At 46.8% G+C, this 22,310-nt stretch overlaps 3 protein-coding genes across 3 annotated transcripts in view; all 3 read right to left on the bottom strand.

The window, feature by feature from the left end:
* Positions 1–2,248: 2,248 nt before the first annotated feature.
* ATP6V0E1 (ATPase H+ transporting V0 subunit e1) lies at positions 2,249–11,337 on the bottom strand. Its single transcript, XM_042880708.1, has 4 exons — positions 11,190–11,337; positions 9,445–9,492; positions 5,466–5,593; positions 2,249–2,739 (listed from the first exon to the last, which is right to left on the bottom strand). The coding sequence occupies exons 1-3, from the start codon at positions 11,291–11,293 to the stop codon at positions 5,500–5,502; spliced, it is 246 nt and encodes an 81-aa protein (XP_042736642.1). The 5' UTR covers positions 11,294–11,337; the 3' UTR covers positions 2,249–2,739; positions 5,466–5,499.
* Positions 11,338–12,145: 808 nt separating this feature from the next.
* Positions 12,146–16,943, bottom strand: RPL26L1 (ribosomal protein L26 like 1). The gene is made up of 4 exons (XM_042880651.1): positions 16,877–16,943; positions 15,742–15,914; positions 15,119–15,259; positions 12,146–12,317 (listed from the first exon to the last, which is right to left on the bottom strand). Exons 2-4 carry the CDS (start codon positions 15,907–15,909, stop codon positions 12,189–12,191), a joined length of 438 nt encoding a protein of 145 aa, XP_042736585.1. The 5' UTR covers positions 15,910–15,914; positions 16,877–16,943; the 3' UTR covers positions 12,146–12,188.
* A 2,566-nt stretch (positions 16,944–19,509) lies between these two features.
* Positions 19,510–22,310, bottom strand: part of ERGIC1 (endoplasmic reticulum-golgi intermediate compartment 1) — a 56,010-nt gene continuing 53,209 nt past the window's right edge. Inside the window, exon 10 of the mRNA XM_042880563.1 lies at positions 19,510–21,542. Coding sequence (XP_042736497.1) covers positions 21,435–21,542 — 108 coding nt within the window. The 3' untranslated portion in view covers positions 19,510–21,434. The remainder of the gene's footprint in view (positions 21,543–22,310) is intronic.

Below are 22,310 nucleotides of genomic sequence, written 5' to 3'. Positions count from 1 at the left end.
GGGAACGCATCGAGGCAGGAGGATGAGAGGCTCCTGCTCAGAGTTACATACTGTGCATCCTCTCAGCACTGCGTTGAAGCTCTGCTGCTGCCTATAGCCACGGGCACGGCCACAGTCACTTAGACACAAAAGAAGACATTACTAAATAAAGTCCGGTTCTTTCCTTATTACCATTTGTAAATGATATTTTCTTTATTGTGCTAAACACACCCCATTCTCCCACACTGACCCCATCCCCTCCCACCACAGCTCCCGCTGCACAGATGTAGGAGCAGCCAGCAGCTCTGAGCACTTCCAGCCCTCAGCAGGAGTGAAGCATTTCCATCGTTCTCCATGGAGGAAACCAAAATGCCATGGAGTTCTCAGAGCACTTTCCCATGCAGGTGTTTGAACTGCCCAAACAGCGCTGACAGAACAAGCTAAAAGCACGCGATGTGGCACTGACTGGAACACAAAGAGGCCCTCAGTGTTTGTGACCTGAAGCCCCCAAGATGCCTCTACGGAGTGTGCTTCCTTAACCCTCCGTGTTTTATATTTAACTTCTGAAAAACATCAAAACACACCTGGAAGTCAGACTGTTCCCCTGCAGATGCTGACTTTCTATCTGTTCCAAGCTCTAGCTCATGTATATTTTAACATTTTCCATTGTCTTCTGCTGTCACAAAGCAAGAAACTGTCACAGGCTTTGATACCTGCATTGTGTGTTAAACACCAGCGATTGAATCTGTCTGTTCTAATTTCCTGCAGTCATGCAAAATAAAACCTTCTCAGAAGCCGTGTTAATTCCTGGCACACATGCAGCAGAAGATCACAATGCAGACAACAGAACACACAGCGTTCAGCAGAACAGGAATAAAACATTATCTCGTAACTTATTTAATCATGCTACTTGCGCGTATCTGTTCCAGAGGAAATATTAAGCATTAGATAAAGGGAAATTTCTTTATCTGGAAAGCATCTAAATATAAATGCAAGTATGGCTTGTTTGCCCCGGCTTTAATTAGCTCTTAGCATTAGATTCACCAGCAGCAAAACATCAAAACACACCCCAGGACCTAGTTTACTTTCCTGTATCTTCAACAGCGATTGCTTGAAACCTAAAATGGAAAGCTTGTTTTAAAGAAAAAGAAGGTTAAAAAGCCAATGTAACAATACCACTTCTAGTCAATGGGCGTTTTCCTTTTGGGTTAGTCTCACCTGACTTTAAATCCGACAGCAGATCAATGTATTTAAGAACTCCCTAACAATGTCTTGAAGCATTTCTCTTTCCCTCCCTTTATGACATCAACATATCTCATCCCCCTTCCCACACAATTAAAAAACACCTATGTTTCACTAAGCTCCCTCTGATTCCAATTTTCTTTGGAATTCTTTTTCCACAAACTATGGGGCATGGTGGAGCACAACTCCTCGCATGTTAAAATACAGCTTTCAATACTAGCTAACTTGGAAAAAAAATAATCACCATTCCAGTCCCAACAGTCATTGTACTTATTTATACTACCAAGTGTTACGGCTTCTGCAATTCATGCTGCCTGTTTCTGATTACCACGTTACTGCCTTTTGTAAGGATTTCAGAATTTCCTGTACAGTAATGAATACCATCCCACCAAACAAGTTAACAGCATATTCAGAAGGAAAAAAATGCTCCATCCCTGTGCATAACAATATAACAAAGCAAGGCAAAACTGCTAGTTATCTGGACTTGATTTAAAGAAAGTATGCATGTAGACTCCTGCAAATAAAAGCAGGGTTTGTACTTCCGAAGTTATTCCTTGGCAAATGACTGACTCGATTCACTCCCAGAGCTGCAGCAGCCCTCCATGTGGGCTCTGCCCCTCCACCTTCCCCCCATCCCACGTGCATGTGTCACCCATCTAACACCACTGCTGTGACTTCAGCTCACCCCACATTGCTTGTTACTATACATGACCTCCAAGAAGGCCAGGGATTCCATTCACCTCCTATCAAAACCACTATTTACAGTCCATTCAAACCAGTCACATCATCTCTGCTAGTTAGCCCTTCTGGGATCAGACAATGAGAAGCTCACAGAGAGGCTCTCAAGCAAACACTGCTCCCTGCAGAACTCATCAGTCATTTTGCTCTGTTTTGGAGCCATCCAAGAAGTGTGGGTACAGGCAGCAGCGTGCTCCTTCAGCACAGCAGCAGTCCCAGCTGAACGCCAGCTAAGTGCAGCACAATTAAAACAATGGAAGAGTTAAACATGGCACAAGAGCGTTCCTTATAAAGCAGAAGATTACTTTTATTTTCCGGTATGAGAAATTTAAGACCACATTTCCCAAAACCACAACTCCTTTTAAAAAATAAATGCCATCAACATGTGGCAGCATTGCTTCTCTCCTCATACAGTTTCATTTCTTTTAAAGACATTTCTTTTCAAGTGCAGTCAAACAGAACAGGAATGAACAGCTAGAGACAAAGCTCTGAGATACAGCATTCCTACAGAGCAAGTAAAGCGCACAGGGAAGCTGGCAATGTCCCTGCAGAAACTTTAATCATACCTGAAGTTAACAGATAGAAACGTACAGTACTGAAGGAGTTAGATTAGGCACACTGTTAGGTGGTAAAGTAGGAAAAATAGAGGGCTTTCAAGAAGCCATCTGAAGCACAATGTATGTGTTAAGGCATCAATGCAGGAATGGTATCCAACCAGGTATGTTAAGGGCATCTTTGGATCTGTGGAGGTTTTTCATCTGAAGGAAATCTCTTCTTTACCTGTAAAGCAAAAGGCAATTGAATTATTCACTTCAATGGAGGTGATTAACTAGTTGAAGACCCAGTTGTTGAGTTATCCACAACTATTTGCATTCCACAAACGCACTAGAAATTATCGACAACTGTAGGCAATTTATTTTAGGAGATTAATCTCTCCTTTCTTTCTTTATGGCTTAATTTTCTGAAGTTATTACATTTACAGAACTATTATGCCACCAGAGAGGTTTAAATGTCTGCAGTAAGAGCATCCAGTCATCCAGATGATGGACCTTCTTGCACTCGCGTAAAGGCAGTTCCTGGTCTGAGAACACAGACTGCAGTGACAAATTTCAGACTACCAGTGGGCATTACTCCTCACTGATTAAAAGGGAAGAGGCTGTAGCCCATATTTAGTACAGCTGCGTGCTGTTACGTACTGCTCTCAAGCCACAAACATGGGTATATAGACAGTCATCTCAGACATCATCGTCATTTAAATGAGAGGGATAGTGACACAGAAATACCAAGCAAGTCAGCATCTGTAGGCACTCCTCATTAGGATGTGGGCATCCCACAAGTATTTTTCAGCCTGCTCTATTAGCCAAGTGAGACAGGTTTGCTTATACTGATCTTCCTTTTAAAACAGACTCTCTTCCCTGGTAGTTACCACTTCATTCTCTGTAACTGCACCCTGCCCATACTAATCCATCCACAACTCAGCTGAAAGAGAGACTGGAGGCAGACATGAACACAGCGTATGCAACTCGAGCGCTGCAAAAGCACATCTTAAAAGCCAAAAACAACTGGTCAAAACCAGAAACGGTGGATGCACTGATGGAGTGCTGTGCAATGTCAGAGAGATAACGCAGCCCCTTCAGATGTAATCTAACTGACAGCTCCTGCCTAGTGAGAAACTCATCCAGAGCCGTTAAGTGCATCAGCACACAGCAGTGCCAGACGCCGCAGCCCCTCCTTGCAGCCAGGCTCACCCAGCACTGCACGAGTAATTCTAATTCAACCATGGAGCAGCTTATTTCTACCTCAAGGCAGGAAAGAACATGGTATCTAACAGTGGAACATTATCCTATACTATTTTTTTTCCCCTCCTTACTGCAGTCTTTTTCCTAAGGAAATGAACTTTCATTTCATTCCAAAATCAAGTCAACAAAAACAGACATATTTAAGATTTAAAAAACTACTTCATATTGCACAATGAGTGCTACATGCAACTTCAATTCTCCATTAGAAAGTCTAAAAATGTCAGCTCCTCACATCGATGTTCTGTCCACCCCAGACTGCATTGGATCCCTGTCTTCCACAGTGCAAACACACTGCAGCTCTCTGGGAAACACTCCTCTCAAAGGGGTGAAAGCAGAGCAGGGTAAGCCCCGATCTTCTTTGCAGACATTTAGTCTACAGACACTGTAACCCAACTCCCCTTTGTCTTTGCTGGTAGTATGACCACAGTTCATCTATCAGCCAGATAAGCCCACGTTTAAAATCCAAGGCATCTACTTGTTCAGATAATTGCAGCTCAATTTTAGGTCTCAGGGAACCGTGGGATTCAGGAATCTGTGCGCCCAGTACCAGAATACATTGCTCTCTGCTTCTGATTTTGTGTTAACACACGAGCAGTGGAAACACACCTGGGAAATTCAGTCTGACTGATGTACTTAAACACAGCCTCCACCCGAAGCAGGACCAAGTCCACCTTCAGCTTCTGCTTGATGCTTAAAAAAAGATGCAAGCATACACACATCCCACGGTCTGACACTACCACAGCTCAGATGAATCCTACTTTGAATCTGCAGAGCTTTGCTTCAGGGTAGATTTACAGAATGCTCTACAGCCAGCATTTAATTGAATTATAACATCAATTGTTGTTTGTCTGCTGCTGCTGGACTTCTGTGAACAAAAGTTAAAGGTACAAGAGCAAAGGAATAGGCAACTGAACTGTAAGAGTGGGAGAAAACCCACAGGAACCAGACAGGTAAAAAAGGCTAAGCGTGCTGAATTACTTAGTGTTACCAGTGTAAGAACTAAAACCACGGGTACCTCATTCCACAACAAAACCTTCACTTGAACACTTAATTCTAAATGCTGCCCTCACAGAGAAACCTGAAGTCATCATGCTGCTTTTAATAAGGTCACACCAGGAGTGGCCTCAAGAAACGCCACAACAGCATTCGAGCAGCACTGCCAGGTAAAGAGCAGCAGGCTCATCCAGGCTCATCTGCCATTCCAGTGGCTCACACCACCATAAAAACAGAACAGCTGTCTGCAGGTTGGGTGCTAACACTCTGCATGGACAGGAGACTGAGAGCCACTGCTGCAATTCTCACTCAGACTTCCCCAGTGAAAGAACAACACTGTACTCTGCCTTGGGAATCAGTGCTTGGGAGAGGGGCTTCCTCAGTAAAAATGAGGCAATCCATTTATGCTAGCTGTTAATAGAAGAATGCTTCCCTTCCAGCTGTTTTTTGGTAGGGTGAAGAAATGCAGTGTCGTCCCTACAAACACCTGTTACTGAAAACAGTCCCACATGACATGATAGCAGAGCCTGCACAGAAATTCAGCCTGGGCTTTTCACAGTGTCCGGTCACAATTAACAGCCAACATTTGTTTGGTTGCAATCTCTGGAAAGAGAGATTTGTCAGTCCCAAACCCCAGCAATTCTGAACCCCTGCTTACACTGCTGCTGAGCCATTTAACACACCAAATGCGTTAACAGATCTGACCATACTCACCCGGTCAGTGCAGCGCAGCAGGGAACCACCATCCTTAAGGCCAGTGAACTTTAAGGTACCAGATCGTGTCATTGCTCAGCTGCGGCCCAAAGAGGGGGTTGAGCTGAGCCAAGATTGCAATCAGCCAACTGCAAGACAACCAAACAACCCAAGAAAGAGAACATCAGCCAAAGGACACAGCTTACGGTACGGGAGGGCTGGGCCAAAGCACACAACCTATCAGAGGGGATAACACAGTGTTTTGGAAGGTGCTGCATCAGAGCAAAGTCATGCTCCAGCTCACATGCACACTGGATACTATCAATGAAGACCTGATACCACACCTGATACAAGTGGTCCTGATCAGCCTGCAGCAGTACATAACCACCTGACAGCATTTCTCCCACGTACTTCTCCTTTGCCAGGAAATACATGAAACGTATGGGATCAGAATACAGAAACATAAACGAGTTGGCTCTTTTCTTGGTGCCTTTGAAGCATCCTTTAAAGGACAGAAAAAATATACAAGAAAACTCCTCTTTCTCACTGGCCATTATTTTCAGTGTATTGCAGACCCCTCTGGCAAGCCTGGAGCAGGACTGCTCAGAAAACACACAGGAACAAAAAATAATCATCAATCAACGTGACAACAAACCCCTGTGGTCAGAGCCAGGGATTCTGTCAGTGGAGCAGCTCACAAAGCAGCACCGCAGGAGCCACAGCCACCACCCAGAACAAGAGGAATGCAGCCTGTGGAAAACATCCAGGAAAGCTAAACAGAAATAAATACTCCACTGTTACGAGATACATTTGCTCTGTAAATATTACAAGGTTCAGAAAGAGTCGTGAATGCTTCCACGGATTTAAATCTACATTAAATACTAACTGTATAAACACATTTAGTGCACACACACTGGTTCATCTATCTGCTATTTCTAGAACGCTTTGTAAGGAGGAGAAAAAGCAGAGCGGCTTTGTAATGGGAGCTGCCACAAATGTATCAGAGTGCTCAGCAGTCATGGAAAATTCCACACAAACCTTGATGCTCTGAGCAGCGAACGAGGCGCAGGTCAGCTGGGAGGCGGCTGGAACAGCCACAGGGAGGGATGCTGGCCAGGCTTAAAGAAAACGCACCCATCCCCTTACAACTGACAAGTTTTATTTTCTATGCTACTTTTTCTTTTGCACAAATTAGGGCTCCTGTTAAGGAGTGGAGCCTGCAGCACTCTATCGGCCACGCAAGCCTCGCAATACATAGCAGCATTCACAGAGCAGCTAAAACAGCAGCCAGGTACCAATGGGAGCAGCCAACAGCTGTCAGGCTGACATCCTTCAGGTTTGCTATTAAGGTAAAAGCAAATGAGCTCTTGGAAATCAAACAGAATTTATTTTGCAATGGTTAATTAGAGGCAGAAGAAAGGGGTGCCAGAGCACTGTGCCATCTGCCTGCAGCGTTCTGAGCTAACAGCAGTGGGAGGAGGACAGGAACACCAAAAGCCTGTTAAAGCACATTATTCTCCTCCCTGCTGTACCAAAGGAAGGAACTCTGTGCACCAATCTCTCACCTCTCCATGCCTCCAAAGATCAGCTCAGCGTGGCTGTGAATTAAATGAGCTAGAAGCACATTCTGAGTATCGGCACGACCCAGCTGTACAGCCACGCTCCAGGCAAGCACCAGGCACTTTCCAGAAGCCGTTTGTTGGGGCTTTGCTGGATGCCCAAGCTCTAAGCCACAGTGGCATTACAGGTCAATAGCACACACCTCCTACTCACACTGCTGGCACCAAAGGGCTGAAAGCACAGCCAGGCACTGAGCCCTGTGGCTCCCCAGCACTTAAGATAAGCCAGGGAAAAGCTTTCCCTACATACTGCTGAAGTGATGCTGCTCAACAGAGCAATTTATCGTGACAACACAACACAAAATGCAGCGTTCCAAGTAGAACAAAGCGAGCTTTGGCATGCAACAGCTCATGTTCTGAGCTGCTAAAATCAGGTATGGCATTCGAGCCACCCACAGGTCCTCCAGCTCTGCCGGATACCGGTTACAACTGCTACTGTTAATTACCCAGCTCGAACAAGGAAATTAAAGTCCCTTCTGTTCTCCCAGAAAGATTTCTGAAAGGTCTTTCTGACATAACTGCCATCTGTCTGTGCTGCATGTCACAAACTGAGGTCCTGTTATCTCTGTTTAAATGTCACATTGGGCAAGCATCTTCTAATTCTCTACAAATCAGCAGCAAACTGTATCACTTCTCAGACATCCTGTCCTCTGGCAGCAGGATATCAGGGCACCGCTTCAGGCACTGCTTTGTGAACAGCAAAATAGATTCAGACCTTAAGAGCACCTCACAAAACGGTGCAACCCAGGATTTATGCAGCAATAACTCTCCACTTGGATTTTTCTTTTATCAGATTTCCGAGGCTTGTATATTCACCTTCACAAAGTGCTGTGGTACATCATCTGTACACAGATCACACACTTGCACGTGGAAAACCTTTGAACAGAATAAGCAAATGAATACCATGCAATCAAATGGCTATTCAGAACGATCCCTTAAATCTAAACACAGAAATATGTACAAGGTGAACGCGACTGACTTTAAAAATCAGTTAACAGAAGTTGAGTCTGATTCCTGTGAGAGCAGCATGAAGGCTGTTGTTCATTGCTGGTGAGAATGCACAGATAATGGAGGTGATCATGTTGAGAAACAGCGTTTTGTAGTCGAGCATTTGTTCTACCAAAGAGTGTTATTGTGTTATTTGCAGCTGCTGCTGTTTCCATGGAAATAAATATCAGGCATTACTTTTGTAGCAATGTATGTATAACTCCTATTATATTCGGATATAATTATCAACAGCTTAGTAAGGTTTTGCTGCTTCTCTTTTATCATAGCATAACTGGAGAAAGGAAATACAGAACCCAGGTTACAACAGACAAGATGAAGAAGGCAGGCAGAGGAGTCCCCCCCTCACTGACAGGTAGAAGCAGATTATCAATCACACTAATGAGATTTGTAATGGATCTGCTTCAGTGCAGCAACCACTAAACTGAGAAGTGAAATACTTCAGAGCTCTGTGACGAATCCCACACCATCATCCTGAAGGTTCTGAGGCTGCCACAGGGCCTTGACTTCACAGACACTGCCCAGCCTCAAAGAACAAGCACAAAAGAATAAAACAAATCCTGAACTCAGAGGAATTTGGAAGAGTAGGTCACTGTTTCTGTTAAAACAAAGCGTAGGAAAAACCACAGTGAGAAACAGAAGCTTAAGCACCACCAAAAAAAGCACACACCACACACTGCCAGCAGAATCCTACAGCCACCCCAATGCTGCAGCTCTGAGAGGGGGCACCCGGGAGCCCACACTTACATGAGCATTTGGGACCTGGCACAAGGTGAGGCTAAGCAATTGGTACGCAGGGCAGGGAGGCCACCACAGCCTCTACAGAGCCTGGATACCACATAACTAACGTCAATCAAACGTCCATACAGCTGCAGGCAGCCCAGCACCTCTCCTGGAACACAGCAAAAAAAGATCCAGAGAAAGAAGTCTGTGTTCTCCCCCAGACCCCAGGTACAGCTGGCTCAGCTCCTACAAATGCATGCTATGAGGAGTATATCAGTAATGTCAGCCAGTTTGCTCATCTACTCATTTTCATACAGAGAAAGCAGGCAGTAGCAGAACATACTGGTCACGTTTAAAACAGAAATTGTTAATATATCAAAGTATCACAAGCGTGACAAATTATCTGGCATGTACAATTTGGCTAACACAGGTGGCAGAGAACAACCAGAAGAATCTTGGTTTATTTTACTGCAGTCTTCATCACCACAGAAACATTTCCTCCAGCAGGACTGGAGGTCTTTATAACAGAGAATGCTAAGAGGTGTCACAGAACAGCACGTGTCAAAATCTGATTCATTTGCTCAAGTTTCCTCCTAAATTCTGTGCAGTAAAAATGTGGCTTGATTAAGAGGCAAAGTGTTATTTATACTTACAACAGGTAGCAGCAGACAGCACACGTCACCAGCATTGTGTTGATAACACTGCAGAAAGGAAGGAAAGACACAGCTGGTTAGGTCTCATGTTAAGACTGACCACAAGATCTATAGGAATAACCACCAGGAATGAGTTCTGCTTTGATCACACGCAACTGACTCAGCATCAGCACTCTAAGTTCTCCCAGCTGAGCGAGCTGCAGGGGCCATGGCTGGGCACAGCTGACGCAGCCTGGCCAGGCAGAAGAACAGCAGGAGTAAAATCTTACGCAGTGTCCTTGCTCCATCTCACAGCCACTCACACCAGCGAGTTATCAAAGCTGGATTTCCTGATGCCAACAATAAACTGTTTTCTCCATCTGCAAAACTCTGCTTACAGAAGTTTCTAATGTCGTAAGTTTGTTTTGCTTTCTTTTGGTAAACAAAATAACATCTCAAAGGCCCCTTGGATTTGTCTGCAGGCACAGCATTTCCTTTCTTGCTGAAAGAAAACTGAGACAGAAACCATCACTAAGGTGAGAAGGAACAGCCAAGCAGCTCAGCTCCTGAGACTGACAGAGAGGTGAACCTGCAGTTTTACACAGCTTGAAATGGGAGGGAAGGGAATGAGAGTTTCTAACACTGAGAGATCTGTGCAGCCCATAGAACTCAGCAGGAAAATGGAGGGTTGTTTCTTTTTTCTTCCAAAAAGGGATTTCCCGATACACACCTATCCCTGAACTGAGTAGCAACACCTCTTGTTAGGACAGCAAGCTCCAAATCCTTCGTGACATGCATTAAAAGAATTCTCACATGTTATCCATCAACAATCAACTGTTCTGCTCCCACACAGAGCTGCACAGCCTGCATGGGAACTGCAGGAGCAGCCACAGACAGGAGACACTGCCTGGAAATGCTAACCCAGGCAACGAAAGCCACGGGCCAGTTAATATCTAAGTTGACTTTTGCTAGAAAATGGATCAGCCTAACCCAACCCCCAGGGCTCTCTGGGGGCGTTTCTGGTTGGATTTTCTTCTCTAAGATAAGAGCAATCAGTGAATACAGTGTTACTGTAGCATGAGGAGTCAGCAATGCTGCAGTCACGTTTGTTAAATGATCAAATTAGAGACGAACTGGAGGTCATCTGCTGGCACCCCTTCCCTACTTTCCAACGCTTAGGGACGCATCTAGAAGATACTTCAAAGACACCCCTGAGAACAGAAAAGCTTCCGGGCACAAAACCCACTTCGGGTCCAAAAGAGGCAGCAAAGAGCCGAGCCGAAGGGACGGGGCCGAGGATAGTTCCTTCAGGTTAGAGAAAGAGCGGCGAGAGAGCGGCGTTAGTACCTGTTAGTACGTGCGGAGCAGAGGGACGTCAGAGAGGGGAAGCGACAAGAAGCCGTCGCGTCCCAGGGCACAGACGCAGCACGCGGCTCCTCCGCCGGGGCCGCGCCGTCCCCGCCCGGCGCTTCGCTCCGAGGCCCCGCGGCAGCTCCTGCAGCCCCTCCGTGCCGGACAGCTCGGCGCTGCGGGCCGGGAGGCCGAGGTCTGGAGCACGAGGGAAGAGGAAGCCGCGCCCGCAGGGCCGCCCGGGCCCCGCGGCTCCGAACCGCACTGTGCGGCGAGAGGCGGAGAGGCGGCCACGGCGCTGCGGGGAGAACGGGGCGGGAACCACGCGGCACCGAGGGCACGGAGCGGCACGGCCCGCGACCGCGGTTATTTAAGGACACGGAGGAGAAGAGCCGCGCCGCCCGCCGGCCACTCACCCGCGGTTGGGCCCTTTGGGCACGAGCCACGGCAGGACGCCGCCGACCACCCCCCAGAAGACGGTCATAACGATGATGGGCACCGTCAGGCCACCGTACGCCATGGCGGGGCTGCGGCGGAGCGGAGCGCGGCGCCGGGCGGTGCCCGATCGAGGCCTCGCCGAGCAGCGCCCCGCCCCGCCCCGCCGGCCAATCAGCGGCAGCCACGTCACCCGAGCGCGAGGCGGCGCCGTTTGCCGCGCACAGCGCCGTGCGGGAGGCGGGGCGTCGGGAGGAGAGCTGACGGGAAGCGCGCGCCTCGTCAGCGGCGTAAAAGCGAATAAGGTGGAGCTGCGCGCGGATAGAAGCCGCTCAGGCAGCAGCTGGGTCCCTTCTGTCGGCGGTCAGCAAGCACGCGCTGAGCTCACCTGATCGCAGGGCTCGGGGCGCTGCAGCGCAGCTCTCAACGTTAAACACGCAAAGCCCGCTTTCCTCTCCAGGCGCGGCGCCAACAGCAGCGAGCCCTGCAGCCCTTCCCGAAGCACGGCCCTTCAGCCCTCCTTGCGGCACCGATGTAAGGGATTCGGATGCCGTGCAAGTGGTGGGGCACAGCATGCCTGGCCAACTGCTGAAACATCTTCAAATGCAAGGAGAAATGTGAAATACGTGCAGTCTGCAGAACTGCCATGTTCCTTTTAAACTGGGGGCGTTTCTGAGTGTTAGACATCAGATGAAAGACAGACAGACAGACACATCCACTGCTGTATGTCTGCAGGACTGCGCTGCTCCTACACCACTCCAACTTCAGCTAAATCACACCTTTGTGCAGAAGAAGCCTGTTTTCAGAAGAAAGAAAGGCTTACAAAGCATTTTTGAAATAGGCACCTTTAAAACAATTAAAAAATGAGAAAATATTTCACCACTGTCCAAATGCCCTGCACCAAAACTCCCTAAAGGAGAAGACACGCAGCAATACGTTTAGTTTTAGCAGTTCTTTAATGGTGTCAAATAGAAAGCCATCTACTCCTGCATCTTTTCGATCGTTTCTTCCTTGTATTTGCCCTTCTCCTTGCCAACCTGGCGAGACTTCGCTTTACGCTCCAAGATCTTCTTGCGGTCTTTGTCCAGCTTTAGCCTTGTGATCACCACCTAGAGAAAGGAGAAGAACTCAGTGCCTTCAGCATTCCAAGCACAGCACCCTGCCAGCAGCAGTAGCAGCACAGCAGCAGGCTGCCCAACTGCTGGAGTAGAACGGAGGGATTGAACTGCCTACGAGTTTCCCAACTTCTCCTCATCCATTCAGGGAATCAGAACATATGCACAGTGGCTTGCTTGCACAGCCACAACACTCAAGCCAACTGAAGAGCAGCCACTTTTCTACCCAGCTACAAAGTAATTGCATTGGAGCAAGTCTGATTTTATGATTTCATCGGAACATTTCCATGACACCAGGTGCTGCTCAGATATGACGGATAATGCAGCAGCACAGCTGATGCTGTTCCCAGCAGCACACAGGAACACAGTGGACCATCAGGCCTCGAGGAAATGCCCCGAGCTGCTGCAGGGAGGGTGAGATCGGTGATCGGGACTCGCTTCTCCGCACAGAGAATGGTCAGGCATTGCAGCAGGCTGTGCAGTGAGCTGCTGGAGTCACCATTCCTGGGGGTGTTCAAGAGACATGGGGGCACCGTGTTGTTGTGGACTTGATTTTAAGGCTCTTTTCCAACCTAAATGAAGCTAAGTTTATTTAAATTTGTCCATGTTTAAACAGCGCTAAGCTTCAGAATGCTGGAAAACCAAGCTGCACGCTGCTGCTGGTCACTGTCATATCTCTGCTGTGCTGCTTGGAATCACCAATCCATCCAGCTTAGCTACAGGGAGCAGCAGAAGTCCACACAGTCATCACCTTCATGAACAGGACCTGAACAGCTGAACATGGACAGCTGATTATCATCAGTAACACAGAGAGACAGACAGAAGATAATTTGTGCAAACCCTCTGCTACTGGATCCTTAATGAGTTTGTAACAAAACTGCTTTTCAGCCCTGGGTACCCTTCAGTTCCTTCTCTGCCCACAAAATTGGCAAAGAAATATTCTGTATAACTGAAAGCAAGACTTTAAAAAACACACTGAGGTAATCAAATCTTAAAACCTATACAGGCTTTGGTACAGCTGCGTGCTCCTGGTTAGTTCCACAGTACAGCAAGCCCTCAGGAATTAACTGCCATTAATTCCTACCTACCTCGTCCCACTGCAAGCGTGCAGCTGCACACTGCCCTAGGACTAACAACTATAATCTTTATACAAAGCTTTTTCTAAGTCCAATTTCCAGTGCAGGAGAGCATTCACAGCAGTGAAGGAGCAGCACAGACCTTGATTTTATCCACTATTTACCACAGGAGTAATTTCCAATTACGTGTACGTTGGTTCCATCACAATGTCACCTTGTACCTCATATGTTATCACTGCACACAAGTCACTGTTGTTTTGGAATCACTCTGTTCTCCTTTTAAGTAACAACCATTGAGATCAGAAAACCTGCTACAACCAGCACTTCAATGTACACGACAGGTCTGACGCACTCCAATTTCATCTGCTTCAAACCAGGTTTTTGGCTAGGCTTTCTGCTTGCTTTGAAATGATTTGCTATTGTGATCTAAACAGGCTTTGGCAGGTTTTCACTGACTCTAAATACTGCAGGATGGCTGGGCTGAAACCAATGGGATGAAGTTCACCAAGAACAAGTGCTGCGTCCTGCACCACGGCCACAAGAAGCCCAGGCAGCGCTGCAGGCTTGGAGCAGTGGCTGAAAAGCCGTGAGGAAGGAACAGACCTGGGGGTGTTGGTCAGTGCCTGGCTGAGCACGAGCCACCACTGAGCCTAGGTGGCCAGAAGGCCAATGGCATCCTAGCTTGTATGAGAAGCAGTGTTCCAGCAGGAGCAGGGAGGTGCTTGCTCCCCTGTGCACAGCTCTGATGAAGCTGCACCTTGAGCATTCTGTTGTTTTGGGCCCCTCACTACAAGAAACACACTGAGGCCCTGAAGTGTGGAGAAGGGCAGCAAAGCTGTGAGGGGTCTGGAGCACAGCCCTTGTGAGGAGCGGCTGAGGGGGCTGGGATTGTTTAGAGAGACACAGGGGAGACCTTATTGCTCTCTGCAACTGCCTAAAGGAGGTTGTGGCGAGGCGGGTGTCAGCCTCTGCTCCTTTGTGACTAGTGGCAGGATGAGAGGGAATGGCCTCAACATACACCAGGGGAAATTCAGGTTGCATATTATGAATTTTTTTTTTTCTCTGGAAGAGCAGCAAGGTGTTAGAACAGGCTGCCCAAGGAGGTGATCGAGTCACCATCTGTGAGGCATTCAAGAACCATACAGATGTGGCACTGAGGGATGTGGTCAGTGGGGAAATATTGCCCAGAGGTGCACGTTTGGACCAGAGGATCTTAAAGGTCTGTTCAACCTTCGGTGATTCTATGACTATAAAATCATTCCAGGCTGAAACCAGATTCAGACAAGATTAGAGCAGAACAGTCACAAGAACAAGTCACCATTCTGAGCATCTATTTAAACATTTCAACCACTTCCTAAATCAGTGCAAATGCCATATAGAAAAGATAAAGGATTATTCTAAAAGATCCATCCCCTAAACAATCAATTAAAAAAACTACCTGTGCTTTAGGAGCTCAAACCTTTTCCAGAAAGCACTGTTGGAACAGCCCAGTCTGCAACAACTCCACTAAATAAGCATCAGAAAGCCCCTGCTTCCAACCATTACTTCTCTGTTAGCATGACATTTAAAGTCTCCTTGTTTATTATTAATGCACACCCCAAGCAATCTCAGCCCATCATTCCACAGGCAGTAACAAAGTTCTACCCATGCAAACAGCAGTTCCTTCATTTGCCAGCAAGGCCTCCCAGTGCCCTGCAGAGCTCCCCTCACAGCCCATACCTTGCTGGGATGGATCCCCACGTGCACAGTGGTGCCGTTGGCCTTCTCACGCTGCACGCGCTCAATGTAGATGACGTACTTCTTCCTGTACACCTGCACCACTTTGCCGATCTGCTGCCCTTTGTAATGACCCCGGACGACCTAAACAAGGAGATACAAAGGATTCTTTTCCAGGACATCCAAAACATTCCTGAAGTAATTATCAGACCTTAAGGAACACAATATAATTATCCTAACCAAAAACCAGAACTGTAAACTCTTGTTTACTAATTGTGTCAGGAAGAGATAAATTACTGGACAATGTAAGCGATGGAGGAAAATGTAATGGATCAGAACTGCACCTTTTCCTCATTTAGCCTGCAATAAACTCTCATCAACCCACTTCAAACCTTTTCAACTAGAAATAGCCCTCTGCTGCTGCCAGCAATTTGGGTTTCTCATGCCTCCCAGTTCACTGACGTGAGGTCAGGAAACATTCCATAGGACAAATCTCTGACTACATCAATCCTTACTCTTCCCAGAGCTCTGATAACTTTCTACGAACAACTTTGGTCCTAAAAAACAAAACAAGATGAAAACCTAAAACGTGACAGCAGGACTCAAACATCAGCCAGCACAGCTACCTGGACTTCGTCATCCTTGCGGATGGGCATGGAGCGCACGTTGTATTTCTGCCGCAGCTCCTTGGACAGCGGGGAGGACATTATTTTCCTCCGGATGTGGGAAGGGGCATTGAAGTGCCGCTTGCGGTTCTTGCTGCGGTCTGAAGTTACGAATGGGTTGAACTTCATTTTGGCTGCACAAAGAAAAGCAGTTTGAGAGACGTGTAAGTCACGCTTATCAGCTACACACATAACGCAAAGCAAATCTTAAAAGCGCATTTTGACTTCACTTAATGCTTTTACTCTCATTCCCAATTTGTATATCCATATAACTTAGATTTCAAACAAGGTTTAAGCCTTCCACGAGTGACCGTGATTCCGGGGACTGACAGAGGTGCCTGTGTGCATATGAGACAGTATTCTGTAACGCAGAGCTCCCTGTAGTCACAAGTCAGGGCACCTGACGGACTTCTATTCATTTCACACAGTTGCACACCTGCTTTGTTTAAGAGGTGAATGTGTATTGCAGGCTTCCCCTGAAACGACGCTCACAAAGCTTAGAGATCTCTGATAAGATTTAACACCAGACCTTGCAGCACACAAGGCACATCTGATCTCCTCCAACTCTTAATGGCTGCAGCGCTGCCCTGTGACTGCTACACCCAACTGATACATGCAGCACCAGGTGCTTCTGTTCAGCCACACGAGCCAGGCTGCACAGCAGGCTGTGACACACTGCATTCACCGAATCGCCCATTAGCAGAGAACGTGTCAGAGGAACGACATCTATCCGGAGTCTGCAATCCAAACCGGCACCTGAGTGCAGTCAGGCCTGACTTCAAGCCGGGGTCGTGCCGGACCTGCCCACAGCCCCTGCCCGAAAGCCCGCAGCGCCCTCACCCCGCCGGGGCCGCTAAGCGCGGCGCAGCCCGTTCCCCCACCAGCAGCCCCCGGGAAGGCTCGGGCCGCCCGGCGGCAGCGATAAGGCCCGAGGCCACCGAGTCCTCTCCCGTCTCCCTCCCGCTTCCTCGACCGGGCCCCACCGGGGCCGCCGCGGAGCCCCCATCACGCCTCAGGCACCGAGGAACGGCTCGGGGCCGCCCCGTGGAGGATGGCGACGGATTGGAAAGGTCCACCCCGGGCGCGGAAACCTCACCCGCTGCTGCCTCCGCGCCGGTCGCCCGGAAAGAGGAGGACGAGGCACTTCCGCTTCCGCAACCGGCCGCCGGGCCCGCGCCAAAGGCCGTGCGAGGAGCCGGAGCCGGCTGCGCCCCCTCGCGGCCGGAGGTCAACTGCGCAGGGCTGCTGGTACCCGGCCGGCATCTGCTGGGTCCCGGCCGGCATTGCAGCCCCGGCTCCCACCCAGACATCCTTCTGGAAACCGCTCGGATTCGAATTTTTCAGTCCACACCGCCGTTGCTGCAACTTTCCTGTGTGCACTGTCACTCCACCATTCCTTCACACCCAACGTACCTGAACGTGCTGCCTGCGCTCCCAACAAACACTGTGCGATTACTTTGCTGTTGTTCCCCCCGGGCACAAGTTTATTTCCAAGGAAATTATCTCACGGCAGAAGATGCTGACAGAAATGACCCAAAGCACCCTCAGGGAGGAGCAGCACAGCACCTCGGGGAGGTTGGGTTCCCAGAGGCAGGCAGGAGCCATCTCAGGCGGGATGCCCAAATTCACGGTGTGGAACGTTTCAGTATTTAATCTTTGCTATTGCCTCAATGCATTTCCAAACACTCTGTGAAGCAAGGCTAAAAGGAAATTAAAGAGAGGAAGGACAAAAAAGGGTTACTCAAACATCGAGTGAGCGAAGCCAGAACTGAGTGCAAGCACAAATCATTCACACACCTCACACCTCATTCAAAGAAACACATAATAAGAGGTGAGGATACTCGGTGCAGTTCAAGCCCAGCACTGGATGTCCAGACATGACTCAGTGCTGATTACAACAGAGCCTCGTGGCAACTTTCCGCAGTGCGACCTGGCCTGAAGTGATTTCATTGTGTGATAACGCTCAATTCATTGAAATAATAACAAACCAAAAAAAACCTTTTACGTTGATTTTGCAACGGCAGTGCAACAAGAAGCCAATCCAAACACAGGAGAGTTTTATTTTTAATTACAGAACTAAAAAAAAAACACTAATAGTTTATTAACATAAGGTTGCAAATTAAAAGGCAGATGCAAAAAATCCTCAATAAACTGCACTGTAAAAATGCAAGATTTGAGCTTTACATGCTGCCTTGACACGGGGCAGGACAACAAACCCTGCCTGCTGAGAAATACCCCACTGCCACACTGCAGCTGAACCTCCGGACGGCTGTTCTAAAGGTACTGCAGACATTTCCAGCTCCAACAGTTCTGCGTAGCACACAAACAAAAAGCAAACTTAAACGAGAAATATTCAGGAAATTAATTCTAACCATTGCCATCTACACTGCAGATTTTGCTTTTTACAGAGCAGTAGCTGAATGCAAATATTTGATAGATCAAACATTCACAAACACACATTTTTTTTTAATTTTCACCCAATTCCTTTTGTTTTTCCCCCAAAAGCTCCTCAGCAGCCCACACAGTGCCTACACCCTACAAAGCACAGCTCTGCAGCTTCCCCACAGCCACAATCCTAACTCCAGCACTGCAAAGCATCCTATACTGCACTCATTCTCATTGCATGATGCCCCGTAGCTTCAGAGAGGTTTATTTAAACCAGAATAAACACAAGCTGTACACATTTTACTTCCTACAGGGTTGTTTCTGCTAGAAAACCACAAATACTTCTGTCAAAATACTGATTTGAAGGAGCAAATCCAAGCAGATGGATGAACACCTACAAAAAATGGTTTTCCTTCCACTACGGCTTGAGAACATTTTTGCTTGCATTGCTGTTCAAAGCTCATTTTGCCCCTAAAAGGTGTTTGAGACTAGAAGTGAAATGCAGCAGCACGTATACGCACGGGGCAGTCCTGCTACAGCAGTAACCACCTTGCCTTCACATCTGTACAGATTAAAAGTGAATCCTTCTGTAAACAAGTGGTGCAGCAGCATTATGTGATGCAGCAGGCCACATGCGAGGGATAAACGTGCCGCAACGTACAGCAGAGCTCAGAGTCAGCCTTGGCTTGGCAGCACTCAGAGGCTTTGCCCTGGCTCAGAGAACGAAGGTGCAGGCTGTTTCTTTTGCCAGAACTTGAGTACAATTTGATTTCCACGTTTAGCAAAAATAAAAAAGTGATTTATTACATCATTGCAGTGGATGTTTTGGCAGTGAAAGCAAGCACACCGACGTATGCAACTGTTATTTCCAAAAAAAAGCCAAACAATCTCAGTGATCTGGTTTAAAGAACTGGCCTGGGCTGCACAGAAGGCAGCGCTACATCCGGAGAGAGGAGGAGGAGGGCAGAAAAAGCACGCTGAGGGCATGAGACACAGAGACATCTGCAACCAGTTCTGAGCAAATCCTAAAGGGGAAAAAACTTCAGAAAACTAAGAGCACAACCCACTGTGCTGGAGATGCCTCAACAAGACGTTAAAATGGCATCCTTGTAATCCACCAGGTTCACAAGGTACGAGCAAAGAGTCAGCAAATTCAAGAGGGAAAGACGAGGACATTTTTGCTTTAAGCTTCAGTTGGTGGCAGTGGATTGGAGGAAATCCTTCAGGCGGCAGCAGCAAGTATTGCAATGGAAAAACCCCAGGCTGCCAGCAGGCATCGCTGCCACCTCGTGGGAACCGCTGACGGACAGACGGACGCACAGTGAAATGAAGACAAACATCTCATTTTCAAGTTGATTTTTGTAAATGGAAAAAATGTATAAAATCTATCCGTACATTAACAGATACAGGAAGTTACACAATCCAGTTTACACCTAAAGGAACAGCAATCAGTCCATAATAAGAACAGGGAATAATTCCAATGCTGCAACTTGTCAGAAGTCACTACAGGGCAGAGAATGGGTGTATGTGTGTGGGGGGGGAGCTTGTTGGCCTTTTCATTTTTCTTTTTTGGCGTGTGTGTGGATAAAACTGGAGACCTTCCCTGCTTCCAAAGCAATGAGACAATTTCAACAGACGTGTATTAGGAATACTTTTGAAATGCATCTGACTCTAGCATTAACACTGATAATTCAAGGATTCGTATTATTCCAACATGATGTTTGGATACTTTTGCCTCCAGAAAAGGGCAATGGACAGTAGATACTACCCAAGAGAAATCCTGCACCTGTCTTAGAATTTATAGCACTGATTGAGGAACTTTATCCATTCTGGAAGCTTAAAAATCCATGTATCCTCAGCTCAGACACATACAAAGCATGCAGAGACAGTTACTAACCAAGGAACATCTAGGAGGCTATGGAAAATGGACCAGTGGGCATTGGTCTACTTTGTAGTGAACTCACATCAACCATTGCATGCAAGCCACACCTGGCAACTGTTCTCCCCTTGCACCTAAAGTTACTGGAGGGTTCAGAAGACAAAGCCTGAACAAATGGGCATGGAAGTTCAGTATCACTTGAAGGAACAGAACAGAACAACTGCAGGAATGCCTGCCCCGCTACTGCTGTACCTGTGGGCAAACAGCGTCAGTGCAGGGCTCAGAAAAGATGCCTGGCTGAATTGTAAAGAAACAGGTAGGCACCTTAAACCGTGGACAGACTCCTGTGTTGTACAAGTGTATTCAATACACACACACAAAGCAAGACAGTAAGCTGTGCTCGTTCACCCAGAAGGCTGCACCGCTTTTTTTCTGATCACACAGAGTGGAAAACTGCTTTTAAAATAACAACAGTAATAACAATGCAGAAGTGCAGAGTCCAGATTACTGGGTGGTCTGTGTTTAAAATAAAAAACCAAGAAGAAAACCAACAGAAGAAGGAATAAAAGCTAACACTGTAAAGACAACTACTCCCTTTCAAAGCAAAGGCCACATAAAACTGTGTTGCTCAGTTTGGTTTTTACTTCATGCCACCTGTAAACACAAGACTGGATATTCAGTTTCCGGGAAGAAATCAAATCACTTTTACATCCAGAGGAAAAGGCTCTCCTCTGCCTGGACCACAGATTATCCAGGAAAAGGTAGCTGGGGGATGGTCTCCTCCTTTCACTAAAAAGGTCATATCTGAACCAAAGAACTTTCCATAAAAGCACAAGACATTTCTTGATGTAATTTCTGCCCTCTGTCTCTAAAGCCTGCTATGGGAACTAACACTTTCCATTCCTCACCAACAGATACATCACCTTTTTGGCACCAAGGGTGGAATTTCTTCCTAATGTATAATTCTCCTTTATATGTAAGTTGATTGTCTGATCATGCAAATCCAACAAATTCCAAAAAGTGCCACAAGACAGCTTAACTCTTTGCAATCTACTACCTAGCTTGTATGCTGCCATAGGAACACCCCCAAGAAGATGCTACTATCCTTACTTAGATCTGACAGTGTGTTTCATATAGGGCTTTTCAACTTCTCTTTCTGGGGGTACAGAATCGAAATCCAAGACATGACTGCAGTAATTTTTGTTATTTTGCTCTCAGAGCTCTGAAATGCATGGAGATTTCTTCAATTAGTTGAAGAGGTCTTCACTGAACAGCCTGATTAGAGAAAAACACACTGATTCAATCAAATAGAAAATAAAGACAAAAACAGGTAGTGGTAGGTTTCTCAATCTTTGCTCCTGTCCTTGAAGACTAGTTTAGAGTTTCACTGCTACTGCATTTTCCCCAGCTGGATCTTCTTCCAGGCTTCTGATGCTGTGAAAATGCAGGAGTCCAGGATCCCAGCTACAGTAAATGTTCCCCCAATGATGGCACATATCTGAAAAGTACAAAAGAGGAAAGAAATGTCAGTGATGAGGCAAACGTTTACGCAGCTTGAAAATGAGGGGAAAGATATTGCCTACTGTAGGGAGTCTTTTGGAAGCACAGTAAGAATTGGGTAATAGTACTGGGGTTGTAATTACATGATACTCATTCAGGAAAACTCTTCTGTACAGTGGAATAACTTAGTGCTATCTGGAATCACTGTAGCCTGAGCCAATCATAAAACCCAGCTCCTAAGAGTACAGAATGAATCCTGTTCCTTCCTAAACTCCACCTAATAGAGCTTTCTAGAAGTCCAGTGTTGCTCATGTATTCCTACTTCTGTTTTCTATTATAAATATCACGGCCTTGTAGTCTTTTCCCTATTTCACAAGATGCAGCATTTGCAGACAGGCAAAAGACACTTAAATAGTATGTTAAGGATAGTGACTAACAGAAAAGCGTAGCTACCAACGACACCTACAGCTAAGCCTGTCTAACACTTTCCATTACAAGTGCTGCTACTAAAGCACTGCCAACTTAACTGTTTGTGGGCCAAAGTTTTCCATACAAGATGTCTTGGGTAGCATTATAAATATATATATATAAAAATATCAGCAAAAACACAGAATCATTTTCAAGAAGACAGTTAGGGAAAAAACTAGACTCCTGATTTTCATAACAGCTTAAGTCAGTTCTCAAATGCTAGAAAAACACCAAAGTATGACATTTCAAACTAAAGGTACTTCTGCTTGGAGCACCCCAAACCAGAGCGCACCAGTTC

Source organism: Lagopus leucura, unplaced genomic scaffold (assembly GCF_019238085.1).
Source record: "Lagopus leucura isolate 7727_CA_CO unplaced genomic scaffold, USGS_WTPT01 Super-Scaffold_100027, whole genome shotgun sequence".
NCBI classification, from domain to species: domain Eukaryota; kingdom Metazoa; phylum Chordata; class Aves; order Galliformes; family Phasianidae; genus Lagopus; species Lagopus leucura.
Note: the sequence above shows the minus strand (reverse complement) of the source record. Positions and strands in the feature narration are given on the sequence as shown.

Excerpts from the sequence above, each read along its gene's own strand:
- ATP6V0E1 (XM_042880708.1), bottom strand. The coding sequence starts at position 11,293 with ATGGCGTACGGTGGCCTGACGGTGCCCATCATCGTTATGACCGTCTTC. Across the intron at positions 9,493-11,189 it reads CCCAAAGGGCCCAACCGCGG|TGTTATCAACACAATGCTGG; the intron begins GTGAGTGGCCGG and ends TCCTTTCTGCAG. Across the intron at positions 5,594-9,444 it reads GCTGTCTGCTGCTACCTGTT|TTGGCTGATTGCAATCTTGG; the intron begins GTAAGTATAAAT and ends GTTGTCTTGCAG.
- RPL26L1 (XM_042880651.1), bottom strand. The coding sequence starts at position 15,909 with ATGAAGTTCAACCCATTCGTAACTTCAGACCGCAGCAAGAACCGCAAG. Across the intron at positions 15,260-15,741 it reads GCAAGGATGACGAAGTCCAG|GTCGTCCGGGGTCATTACAA; the intron begins GTAGCTGTGCTG and ends CTCCTTGTTTAG. Across the intron at positions 12,318-15,118 it reads TGGGGATCCATCCCAGCAAG|GTGGTGATCACAAGGCTAAA; the intron begins GTATGGGCTGTG and ends TCCTTTCTCTAG.